Here is a 13,397-nt window from a genome sequence, read left to right on the forward strand (position 1 = left end):
AAGGTTTCCATATCTGTTTCTCATGCAAGATTGGAATCATAGTTGTTAACTTCTTGGGGAACAAAACCGAAACATCTAGGTATTATGTAAAATACATAGAAAGCGACACAATTGATCTAATGAGATTCAGGAACACAGCCTCTCTTATTTTCTGCAAATGTCATATTTTGCTATAATCTTTTCCTAAATTGGATAAACAATAGTTTTAACAAGACAGAGGAAAACTTCTTTATGATAACACACATTCAGTTCAGTTCAGTCGCTCAGTCGTGTCCGACTCTTTGCGACCCCATGAATCACAGCACGCCAGGCCTCCCTGTGCATCACAAACTCCCAGAGTTCACTCAGACTCATGTCCATCAAGTCAGTGATGCCATCCAGCCATCTCATCCTTGGTCGTCCCCTGCTCCTCCTGCCCCCAATCCCTCCCAGCATCAGAGTCTTTTCCAATGAGTCAGCTCTTCGCATGAGGTGGCCAAAGTACTGGAGTTTCAGCTTTAGCATCATTCCTTCCAAAGAAATCCCAGGGTTGATCTCCTTCAGAATGGACTGGTTGGATCTCCTTGCAGTCCAAGGGACTCTCAAGAGTCTTCTCCAACACCACAGTTCAAAAGCATCAATTCTTCGGCGCTCAGGCTTCTTCACAGTCCAACTCTCACATCCATACATGACCACTGGAAAAACCATACCCTTGACTAGACAGACCTTAGTCGGCAAAGTCATGTCTCTGCTTTTGAATATACTATCTAGGTTGGTCATAACTTTTCTTCCAAGGAGTAAGCGTCTTTTAATTTCATGGCTGCAGTCACCATCTGCAGTGATTTTGGAGCCCCCAAAAATAAAGTCTGACACTGTTTCCACTGTTTCCCCATCTATTTCCCATGAAGTGATGGGACCGGATACCATGATCTTCGTTTTCTGAATGTTGAGCTTTAAGCCAACTTTTTCACTCTCCTCCTTCACTTTCATCAAAAGGCTCTTTAGTTCCTCTTCACTTTCTGCCATAAGGGTGGTGTCATCTGCATATCTGAGGTTATTGATATTTCTCCTGGCAAACTTGATTCCAGCTTGTGTTTCTTCCAGTCCAGCGTTTCTCATGTTGTACTCTGCATAGAGGTTAAATAAGCGGGGTGACAATATACAGCCTTGACATACTCCTTTTTTTAGTGCACTATATTCTGTTATTATGCCTTTAGCATTTATCCCCTATCAATTGTTTCTCTTTTTAGAGTCTGAGATATTTTTAAAAGGCTACAGCTCTTTACAGATAGTACACTTAATAAAAATTGTTCTTGGAAAAAGCTCAATAATAGACCCCTTGATTTTGAACATATTTTTTTCCTCCTTTCCAAGTTTTAGTAAAAATAGATTATCCTTACCATCTTTTTGTAAATATTTTATATTTGGTGTGATTCCTCACCCCCTGTTGGGAGAGGTGAATCCAGGGTAGTGACTATAAGAAGCAGCCCATAGTTTAGATCCAGATGTAACTTAGACTGCTTCACCTGCATCAATAAGAATATGGTTTCCAGATCTTCAAATGTAATAATCCCATGATTCCTTTCAACGGCCAAGTCAAGCTATGTTTAGTTCTGGATGCCACATTTCAAGAGGGCTTTTCTCAAATTGTGTCCAGAGGTGAGCATCAAGGGGTCTAGAAATTGTATCACCGAAAATATTTATCCTTTTAACACTAATTTCTCATTTAAATGCTTTCTTTGCTGCAATCACCCTCTGTGTTTTTTTTGAACCTGACTTTATTGAGGCCTTCAATGGCTAAGTCAAAGATCTCTCTTGGAAAATGTCACATTGCACTTGAAAATATGGGGGCTATTTGCAAATATCTTTTGATATTGATTTCTAACATAATTCCACAGTGATAAAAGATCAGACTGTATGATCTCAATACCTTTAGACCATGAATTTTTTTACACCTTGTTTTATGTTCCTAGTTTTTATGGCTCCTAGTTTACAGTCTATGGGAACTTGAGTAGAATTTGTATCCTACTGTTGTGTAAAAATAATATAAATCTTAACTATGTGGAATTGATTCACAGTGCTTTTTATTCTTCTACTTCTTTGTATAGTCATTCTATTAATTTTTGAGAATTTGATATTGAAACTCCAACTAACAATCTTAATTTATCTACCTAAAAAAAATTGTAAGATAGATAACCAACAAAGACCTACTGCATAGCCCAGAGAACTCTGCTAAATATTCTTTAATAACCTAAGTGGGAAAAGAATTTGATGAAGAATAGGTACCTGTATATGTACACCATTCTTAGTTGTACACCTGAAACTAACATTGTTAATCAACTATATTCCAATATAAAGTAAAAAAAAATTTTTTTAATTAAAAAAAAACAAAAAACACTTGAAGGAATTCCCTGGTGGTCCAGTGGTTAGGACTTCATTCTTTCACTGCCTAGGGCATGGGTTCAACCTCTGGTTGGGGAAATAAAATCTTGTGAGTCATGTGTCTTGGCCAAGAAAAGAAAAAGCACTTGAAAAATGGGACTAGCTCTACTATAAAACAGTAGAGTTTAAAATGGGAATATGAAAGTTGTCTTATACATTTGAAAGGGATAGAACTGTTATGTGTGTTTCTAAAGCAGTGTTTTTTTAAAGGTGAGTAGCAACCCATTAGTGGAATGAAAAATCACTTTTATTGATCATTATCAACTTTGTTTAATAAAATAGAACACAATGGAAAATACCAGAGTACATCACATAAAATAATGATGCTGTTGTTATTTTCTGAAAATTTTATTTTCATTTTCTGTGTGTATAGAAGATCAAGTGGAAATGCATTCCTTATGATGAAAGGGCTATTTATTATGTGCCTATAATAAAAATAAAATCCTCAAACATTAAAGTAGTATAAAGAAGAGACTAGAGGATGGGAACGGGGAGGCCTATGTACTATTAATCAAATTTTTTAGAAACATGGCCTATCTTCATTTAAGACAGGTCCATGTCCAAAATAAAACCTACGAAAGACCAATAGTAAAACTCTTGAAGAGCAGAGAATGAGGAAATAATTATTTAATATTCCAATGATTTTTATTTAAACTCATTTTTTGTCTTTAGGATTTGTATTAGATGATGAGGAAATTGTAGACATCTTAAGAAAATCCAAGATGACTTCAAATGAAATTTCAAAGCGAATCAAAGCAACGAGAAAAGCAGAAAGTAAAATTGAAGAAACACGTAAATTGTATCTCCCCATTGCTACACGGGGTGCCCTGCTCTACTTTCTAGTGTCTAATCTTGCACAGATTGATTACATGTACCAGTTCTCCCTAGACTGGTTTCGTCAAATTTTTGTTTCATCAGTAGTTTCCAAAAGCAAAGAGCAGGAAGAACACAGTCTGAAAAGGGAGAGAATGTTTCTGAAAAAAGGTCATGAAATCACAAATCTCTCAAAAGAGCCTAAATTGGGAAGTGAAAAAAGAACCTTAGATAGACATCTTAAAAACTCAATAGATACATTGACAAGAAACATTTTTAAGGTGAGACATTCTCAAAGGTGAATTTTGCACATTTATTTGACCCAGCTAGATTAGCCTAACAGTTATGCTTTCTTTACAGGTGGTCTCTTTAGCTCTGTTTAATCGACATAAACTTTGCTTCTCCTTTGGGCTTTGCACTACAATCATGCAAAATAATGCTAATGGAAATTTAATGCAGGATGACATTGGATCCCTACCAAAGGAAGAATGGAACATCTTCTTAAATTCTAGCATGCTAGTAAATGTTAAAGGTGTAATGCCCCAGCCTAAACTCAACAGTAAGTAAAAATAATTGCTCTAGATGTACTAAAAACCCATTAAACACATTTCCTGAAAAGTAGTAGAAGATCTCGAAGGTGCTCCAAGTCAGTGCTTCTACACTGATTAAACTAAAAGCAGTTTGAAGTCAAGTACGATATCTAATTCATCACTGTATCCTCTACACTCTTGAGCATATTAGGTGAAAGTGAAAGTGTTAGTTGCTTAGTCATGTCTAACTCTGCAACATGTGGACTGTAGCCCGCTAGGCTCCTCTGTCCCTGGGATTTCCCGGACAAGAATAGTGGAGTGGGTAGGCATTCCCTTCTCCAGGGTATCTTCCTGACCCAGGGATCAAACCTGGGTCTCCTGCATTAAAAGCTATTCTTTACCATCTGAGTCACCGGGGAAGCCTATAACTGATACTCAATAATTTTTGAATGAACAAATAAGTGACAATTGCTAGGTCATTATAATTCTAATCTATAAAGCAAAATACCTAATTCTTGTCAATAGGGGCATACACACACATCCTTTCATTAAATACCATCAGAAGGTGAATTTCACCCTCCTAACTATAGTTGTCCTCAGTTTCTTATGAAAATTCTCTGAAAATTTGAACCACAAACATCATGCTTATCCAAAAGATTAGGCAAAATACTTAAATATTGGATCTTTGCAGATCCAGTGTTGTATACTGTATCCACTGTATCCACTCCAGTGTTGTATATTTTTAATATATTTATTTTTTAAATTATGGTAAAAATATACATAACATAGAATTTGCCATCCTAGCCATTTTTAAGTGTATGGTTCAGTAGCATTAACACATTCATATTATTGTGCTGTGCTGTAATTTTAAGTTGTTGTTTAGTTGCTAGTTGTGTCTGACTCTTCGTGACCTCATGACTGCAGCATGCCAGACCTCCTTGTCCCATCTCCTGGAGTTTGCCCAAGTTCATGTCCATTGCATGTCTAGCCGTCTCATCCTCTGATGCCCTCTTCTCCTTCTGCCTTCAATCTTTCCCAGCATCAGGGTCTTCTTCCAACGAGTTCACATCAGGTGGCCAAAGTATTGGCCAAAGATTCAACTTCAGCATCAGTCCTACCAGTGAGTATTCAGGGTTGATTTCTTTAATATTGGCTGGTTTCATCTGCTTGCTGTCCAAGGAACTCCCAAGAATCTTCTCCAACACCACAGTTTGAAAGTGTCATTTCTTCAGTGCTCTGCCTTCTTTATGGTCCAGCTCTCACAACTGTACATGACTACTGGAAAGACTATAGCCTTGACTATACAGACCTTTGTCTTTGCTTTTTAACACACTAAGTTTCTCATAGCTTTTCTGCCAAGAAGGAATTGTCTTCTAATTTCATGGCTGTAGTCACCATCCACAGTGATTTTAGAGCCCAAGAGGAAATCTGTCACTGCTTCCACATTTTCCCCTTCTATTTGCCATGAAGTGATGCCATGATTTCAGTGTTTTTAATATTTAGTTTTTAGCCAGGTTTTTCATTCTCCTCCTTTACCCTCATCAAGAGGTTCTTTAGTTCCTCTTCGCTTTCTGCCATTTGAGTGATATCATCTGCATATCTGTGGTTGTTAATTCTTCTCATGGCAATCTTGATTGCAGCTTATAATTCATCCAGCCCAGGATTTCTCATGATGTGCTCTGCATATAAACAGGGTGACAATAAACAGCCTTGTTATACTCATTTCTCAGTCCTGAACCAGTCAGTTGTTTCACATGAGAGTTCAGACTGTTGCTTCTTGACCAGCATGTAGGTTTCTCAGGAAACAAGTAAGATGGTTTAGTATTCCCATCTCTCTAAGTTGCAACACATTAAATTTAAAGGAAATCTGACATTCTCCCTGAAGAGGAAAAAGTGGTGACTTATCAATTGTTTTGAGACTATTAGCAGAAACTAGAATTCAGAATGAAAATATGAAAACAGTTGCTATCCAGACATTTGGATAGTTTTATTTTTTCTTTGCTTTTGTAGTACCAAAAGCTGGCACCCAGTAAATGTTTGATAAATGACTCTTGAATCAGTGAATGTTCTTTTGAATTTATTAAGATTATTTTGCTTGAAAAATATAGACAACAATAATTCAGTGGCTTTAAAAATGAAAAATGTATAGAACAGGATATCTCAGAAAAATCCAAGGAAAATGTGAACAGCCAAGCATCAATATGAAAATACAGACTACTGTTAACATAACTCAACTTTTAATAATTCTCAGACTCTGCACCTCACACTTCTAGACACCATATTTACAAGAGGGTGAATCTGAGTGTCATAACCTCATTCAGAAGTTTATTCCTCAACTACTCTCCTAAGACCAAGAGACAAGATCATGCAGCAAAACAGGTGGCCAAAAATTCAGCAGCAGCAGCCAATCTAAGAGGCGTCTGCTGTAGTTGCAGTCATTAAAACACTCTCAGTATACTTTAAGAAAGAACAACATCACATCACCATGTTGTATACCTGAAACTTATATAATGTTGAACACCAATTATATTTTATTAATTAGTTAAAACTATTTTTAGCTCTCAAGAAAAAACAAAGATATTTAATAGCATTTTAATTATGTAAGCAATGTGTATTGATTATAAAAGCCATTATAACCTACATATACAGAAAAGAAGTAAATAAATTCTACCATCCAGAGAGACAACTACTATTAATATTACTATGTTTTATCTTTTCACTTTTTTCTTCCACATATATATTCTTTATATCTATTGATATTTGTATATGTTCATTTTTTGAAATATAGTTGACATACAGTGTTACCTTAGTTTCAGGTGTACTACATAATATTTTGACATTTGCATACATTGTGATTTGATCATAATCACAACAAGTCTAGTAACCATCTGTCTCCATACAAAGTTATTTAAATATAATAGCCATATTCTTTATGCTCTATATTACACCCTCATGGTTATTTATTGTATAACTGAAGGTTTGTACTTCTTAAACCCCTTCATCTATTTTGTCCACCCACACCACCTTCTGGCAGCGACCCATTTGTTCTCAATATCTATGAGTTTGCTTTTGTTTTGCTTTGTTTGTTTCTTAGATTTCACAAACAATCTAGATTTAGATTCCTCATGCAGTATTTCTCTTCTCTGTCTGACTTATTTTACTTAGCATAATACCCTCTAGGTCCATCCATGTTGTTACAAAATTTTATGTCTGAGTAATATTCTACTGTATGTGTATATCACATCGTCTTTATTCATTTGTCTATCAATGGAACTTGGGACGCTTTCATATCTTAGCTATTGTAAATCAAGCTGCAATGAACATTGGAGGGCACACATCTTTTCAAGTTAATGTTTTTGTTTTCTTTGGGCAAATACCCAAAAGCAAAATTGCTAGATCATGTGGTAATTTCCTTTTCAACTTTTTGAGGAACTTCATAACTTTTTCCATAGTATGTGTACCAATTTACAATCCTTTCTTGTTCCTTCAGTTGAAAGTAGTTCCTCTGCTTTTCATTTTACTTAACTTTATCTGCTTCTCTAAATTTAGGTGAGACTGATAAAGAAGCAGAGAAAGTTATTGTAAAATGTACTATTACCTATTGTGGTCTCAAAGGAGTGTTCTTATGTGGGAATGTCCCTCTGCAGACTGTGTGTGCCCCATACCTTTGGTGGAGGGCTGGATTTGATGTGGATTCCAGTCACATTTTTCCGCAGGGTGTGTTGGCAATTATCACCTTGGAAGGAAGTGTAGCTGGAGATGAAGGAGCTAAAGCCTGCACAGAGTGTGAGGGAGACTTCCCATCTATTCAGTGTCCATCACCTTGGGAGTCTGCTCCCAAGGTGCTAGAGCAGAAGCCCTGAGGGTTGAATTCCAGCTGTTCCGTTTGCATGTATGTTTTTCCTCCTTCCCCCTATTGGGACCCTTACCCCAAAGAATGGGGGTGCTGAAGCCACAGATGCTCATGTGCTTACAGAAGTCTTGTGGGTGTCCTCAGCTCCCCTCAGACACAGCCCACAGTTGTGTCTTCTCCCTGGTCATGACCAGCCCAGGTCTAGTGATGTGCTCTGTCATGGAGTGAGTGGGGCTGAAGCCAAGGATACTCATTTGGCTTGGACTGGAGTGCACAGTGAGGTGGTCACAGAAACCTAGCAGCTGTGCTGCCGTCCGCAGTCTGGGCTGCCACTTGAGTAAGTACCAACAATGGCCACTGCTGCTCAACTGAGCTATGCCCCAGGCCCCCAAGTCGCCTCTGCATTCCTAGGTAGAGTCTCTCCATAGCTGCTGGCAGGCTTGAATTCAGTGTCGTGCTCTGGCATGGAATGAGCAGATCTGGATATTCACTTGGTTCGGTTAGGTGAGGTCTGGGGGCAAGCCAGCATCCACATACTCTTCGCAAGTGGAGTCCAGCCTTCTCAAGCCTTTCTAGCTGTCCATATGGTTCTCTATTCAGCTTAAGGGACTTATCTCCTACACACAGGACCCCAGGATTATGTGTAGCCATTCTGTGGCTTGACTGACACCAGGCAAGTGTCCTTCAAAAAGAAGGGAAAAGTTAAGACTTTCACAGAAAAAAAACAGGAGTTGAGAGAAATACCTGCTCAGTATAAACGCTAAAGGAAGACCTTCAAGTATAAACAAAAGGATAATAGAGACCAACATAAACCCATATAAAAATAGTTGATTCTATAGTAAAGGTAAATAGATTTAAAAATATAGAAACCTGTACTATTGTAATTTGGACGCATAGAATTTAAATGACAAAAAGCATTTTGAAAACTATAAATCTGGGATTTCCCTAGTGGTCCAGTGGTTCAGAGTCTGCTTTGCAATGCAAGAGTCACAGGTTCAATCCCTGGTCTAGGAACAAAGACCCCACATGCCACGAAGCTGCTGAGCCTGTGTGTCACAACTAGAGAGCATGTGCTGCAACAAAAGTTCCCACATGATGCAACAAAGATCCCACGTGCCACAACTAAGAGCCAACACAGCCAAACAGACAAATAAATAAAAATGCAAAAGAGCCCTATAAATCTATGTTAACAGGTATATAATATATAAAGATGTGGCTTGTGATATCAGTAAAATAAAATGTTGGGGTAGCTATTAAGAAAGTTTTTGCATGCAATTGAAATTGTTTTTCTCAGTTGAAAATACAATGCTATAACTTTAAGATGCTTTATGTATTTGTACTGGTAACCCCCATAGTTAATTTTGTGTGTCAGTTTGGCTGGGCTAAGAAATATTCTGATAGCTGATGAAACATTCTTTCTTTTTTAAAAATGTATTTATTTATTTATTTTTGGCTGTGCTGGGTCTTCATTGCTGTGTGCGAGCTTTCTCTAGTTGCAGCAAGTGGGGGCTACTCTTCATTGCAATGCTCAGACTTCTCATTGCAGTGGCTTCTTTTATTGCAGAGCATGGGCTCTAGGGTATATGGGCTTCAGTAGTTGTGACACACAGGCTCAGCAGTTACAGCTCACAGGTTCTAGAGTGTGAGCTCAGTAGTTGTATTGTGATACACAGGCTTAGTTGCCCCTTGGCATGTGGAAACGTCCCAGACCAGGGATCAAACCCATGTGCCCTGCATTGGCAGATGAATTCTTAACCACAGGACCACCAGGCATGTCCCTGGTAAAACATTATTTCTGAGTATGTCTGTGAACTAAGATCCCGAATGTCTCACGACCAAAAAACCAAACATAAAACAGAAGCAATGTTATAACAAATTCAATAAAGACTAAAAATGGTCCATAGCAAAAAGAAAAACAAACATTAAAAGGAATAAAATACTTAGGAATAAACTTAACCAAGGAGGTGAAAGACTTGTACAAAACATTGCTGAAAGAAGTTAAAGAAGACACAATAAATGGAAAGACATCACATGGTCGTGGATTGGGAGACTTAGTATTGTTAAGAAAGCCATACTAACCAAAATCAGTCTACAGATTTAATGCAATCTCTATCAAAATCTCAATGCCATTTTTTAAGGAAACAGAAAATTTCTTCCCAAATTTCATATGAAATTTCAAGTGATTCTAAATAGCCAAAACAGTTTTGAAAAAGAAGAAAGTTGGAGGCATCACATTTCCTGATTTCAAACTATATTATAAAGCTACAGTAATCAAAACATTCTATTTCTGGTATAAAGATAGACAAATAGACCAAAATAAAAAAATGGAGAGCATAGAAATTAACCTTTGTGCATAGGATCAAATGATCTTCAACCAAGTTATGAAGACTACTCAATAGAAAAAGAGCAATCTTTTCAACAATTAGTATCGGACTGTTAATCAGCTATATCCTAATACAAAATAAAAAGTTTAAATTTATAAGGAAAAAAAAGAGGAAAATAATAGAATTGGAAAGACTAGATCTCTTCAAGAAGATTAGAGATACCAAGGGAAACATTTCATGCAAAGATAGGTTCAATAAAAGACAGAAATGGTATGGACCTAACAGAAGCAGAAGGTATTAAGAAGAGGTGGCAAAAATACACAGAAGAATTATACAAAAAAGATCTTTACAACCCAGATAATCATGATGATGTGATCACTCACCTAAAGCCAGATATCTTAGAATGTGAAGTCAAGTGGGCCTTAGGAAGCACCACTACGAACTACTGTGGCAGCAATATCATTGACTCAACAAGTGCATACTGCCCAAGATGTTGACACTATGTCTAAAAATGTTTCTTTAACTCTGGCAACACAGGAAGCTATAGATAGAAAGTTAGAGATGAGGGTGGATGCCTTGGAAGAAGCAATAATGCATATTGGGACTGAACTACAAGCTCTAAAAGCACAAATGGCTCTGTCATGCCACACCAATTACCGGTGGATATGTGTGACATCTTTGAAAGTAAACAAGACAGATTATGAGTGGGAAAAAAATTAAAAATCATATTTCAGGTGTTTGGAACAGCTCTGATATTTGCCTGGATTTAGGAAAACGTCACAATCAGATACAGACCTTGGAACACTCTCGACTGGATTTTACCACTGCTGGAGCAGCTAATGACTTTTTCCACACCTTCTCTAACTTTATTTCTGGAAAAAACATTCTGTCTAATATCTTCAGTTATGCTGCTGTTGGTGCTCTAATTTTAATCATTCTTCCTTGTATTGTCAGAATTCTTCGGCAGAGCATTCAGAAGCTCGTGACTGAGCTGCATCTGGCTGTGTTAAGAAATAAAAAAGGGGGAGATGCCGGGAGCCAGCATGAGGAGCTCCACCCGTGGCAAAGGTCATGAGGAAGGAGGCTAGGCATTATGCAAAGGCGGGATCGAGCCTCAGGAAACCTCCTGTTCCCGAGCATCTACTCTCAAAACCAGAGTCTGCCTACTTTACTGTTTCATGCTCTCACCTACACCTCTGACTTTATGGGGGGCTGTCCCCCACCACTTCTCTTGGAGAAGGAGTTAACTTGCAGCTCCAGTCAATAAAAATCTCTGGGCGTGACAAGAATGTTTCAACTTACAAACTCCTCTGAAGATTCTCTAGCCTGCCTGAGCAGATTCGTCCAGCCACATGTGATTGTTTACAGCCTCCCAACCGTGAGAGGCACAAGATGCTTTAAACTTTCTAAATACAGATTCTTTTGAGAAGTTAGAAAATTATTAGTATAGTATAGTGGGTTGATTAGAAATTATATTGGTGAAGAGTTTTTCATTTGTTGAGCCAATATTTGCTGCTAAATCTCCATATTCCCTGCCCTTATAATGAATATAACTAGCATATAGAAGAAATAAGTATTAACCTTTGATATTAATCATGTTAAACCTTAGGGTAAGTAAATTCCTTTCTTTACTATAACCCCCTGCACCCTCACCCTATAGGAATGCAGCTTTATCTGGTGCCTTTGGAGGGTGGCACCTAGTTTAAGAAAAAATCACCCCTGGAAAAAATAAGATTTCTGGTTGACCATTATCAGAAAGGGCCTTAAAATGTCAGCAGGCCTCATGGCCAGAAGAGATTTAAAACCCCTAAGACCTTTGTATACTTTTATATGAAGCACCTGATTTTGATAAAATTCAGGTCTCCTGATCCCGTGTGACTCTGTATTCATCCCTATGTATAACAAAAAGTATATAAGCAAACCTGAAAATAAAGAAAATGGATTAGTTTCTGGAAAGACTGATTCCCCCGTGTCCCCTGGCTGAATTCCCATCTGAAGCGTGGATGCTCACCATGTCTACTTACTTGCCCTGGCTTCTAAGACCCACACGAGAGGGAGCCCAAGGCGGGGCACCCTCCGCTATTTAAGTGGGCACCAGTGGCCTACGTAGATGGTGCAAACTCCTTGTCTTGGAGTTTTATTGGTATTCCACGTAAACCAAGTTATTCAGCATCTTTTTCTCCACTAATTTTCCTACTACACTATTCTTTTCTAATCTCTCTTTATATTTCTAATTAAATAGCTTTTTCCTAGGATGCCAATTCTGTCTCCCCTTCGAATTACCCTGGATCCACCAGGGTTGGACCCCAGCACCTGACCTGCCTCTTGAGAAATCTGTTTGCAGGTTAGGAAACAACAGTTAGAACTGGACATGGAAAAACAGACTGGTTCCAAATAGTGAAAGGAGTACATCAAGGCTGCATATTGTCACCCTGCTTTTTTAACTTATATGCAGAGCACATCATGAGAAACGCTGGGCTGGATGAAGCACAAGCTGGAATCAAGATTGCTGGGAAAAATATCAATAACTTCAGATATGCAGATGACACCATCCTTATGGCATAAAGTGAAGAGGAACTGAAGAGCCTCTTGATGAGAGTGAAAGAGGAGAGTGAAAAAGTTGGCTTAAAATTCAACATTCAGAAAACAAAGATCATGGCATCTGGTCCCATCACTTCATGGCAAACAGTGGCTGACTATTTTGGGGGGCTCCAAAATCTCTGCAGATGGTGACTGCAGCCTTGAAATGAAAAGACATTTACTTGTGAGAAAAGTTATGACCAATCTAGACAGCATATTAAAAAAGCAGAGATGTTAGTTTGCCAGCAAAAGTCCATCTAGTCAAGGCTATGGTTTTTCCAGTAGTCATGTATGGATGTGAGAGTTGGACTATAAAGAAAGCTGAGTGCCAAAGAATTGATGCTTTTGAACTGTGGTGTTAGAGAAGACTCTTGAGAGTCGCTTGGACTGCAGAGAGATCCAGCCAGTCCATCCTAAAGGAGATCAGTCCTGAATGTTCATTGGAAGGACTGATGATGAAGCTGAAACTCCAATACTTTGGCCACCTGATGCAAAGAGCTGCCTAATTTGAAAAGGCCCTGATGCTGGGAAAGATTGAGGGCAGGAGAAGGGGATGACAGAGGATGAGATGGTTGGATGTCATCACAGACTCAATGAACATGAGTTTGGGTAAACTCTGGGAGTTGGTGATGGACAGGGAAGCCTGGCGTGCTGCAGGCCATGGGGCTGCAAAGAGTAGGACACGACTGAGCGACTGAACTGAACTGAAGGAAAAAAAAATGGTGTTGGCAAAACTGAACATTCATATGCAAAGGAATGAAATTGGACTCATATCAAATATAAAAATCAACTGAAAATGTATTTAGGACCTAGACATAAGAACTAAAACTATAAAATTCCTAGAAAGCTTAGGGGAAAAATCTTTCAAACATTGGA

At 38.2% G+C, this 13,397-nt stretch overlaps 1 protein-coding gene across 1 annotated transcript in view; it reads left to right on the forward strand.

Annotated features, from left to right (window-relative positions):
* Positions 1-13,397, forward strand: part of LOC138090212 (dynein axonemal heavy chain 14-like) — a 301,641-nt gene that overhangs the window by 226,722 nt on the left and 61,522 nt on the right. Inside the window, exons 61-62 of the mRNA XM_068985722.1 lie at positions 3,094-3,515; positions 3,595-3,793. Of these exons, the coding sequence (XP_068841823.1) occupies positions 3,094-3,515; positions 3,595-3,793 (621 nt within the window). The remainder of the gene's footprint in view (positions 1-3,093; positions 3,516-3,594; positions 3,794-13,397) is intronic.

Source organism: Capricornis sumatraensis, chromosome 14, assembly GCF_032405125.1.
Source record: "Capricornis sumatraensis isolate serow.1 chromosome 14, serow.2, whole genome shotgun sequence".
Taxonomy (NCBI): domain Eukaryota; kingdom Metazoa; phylum Chordata; class Mammalia; order Artiodactyla; family Bovidae; genus Capricornis; species Capricornis sumatraensis.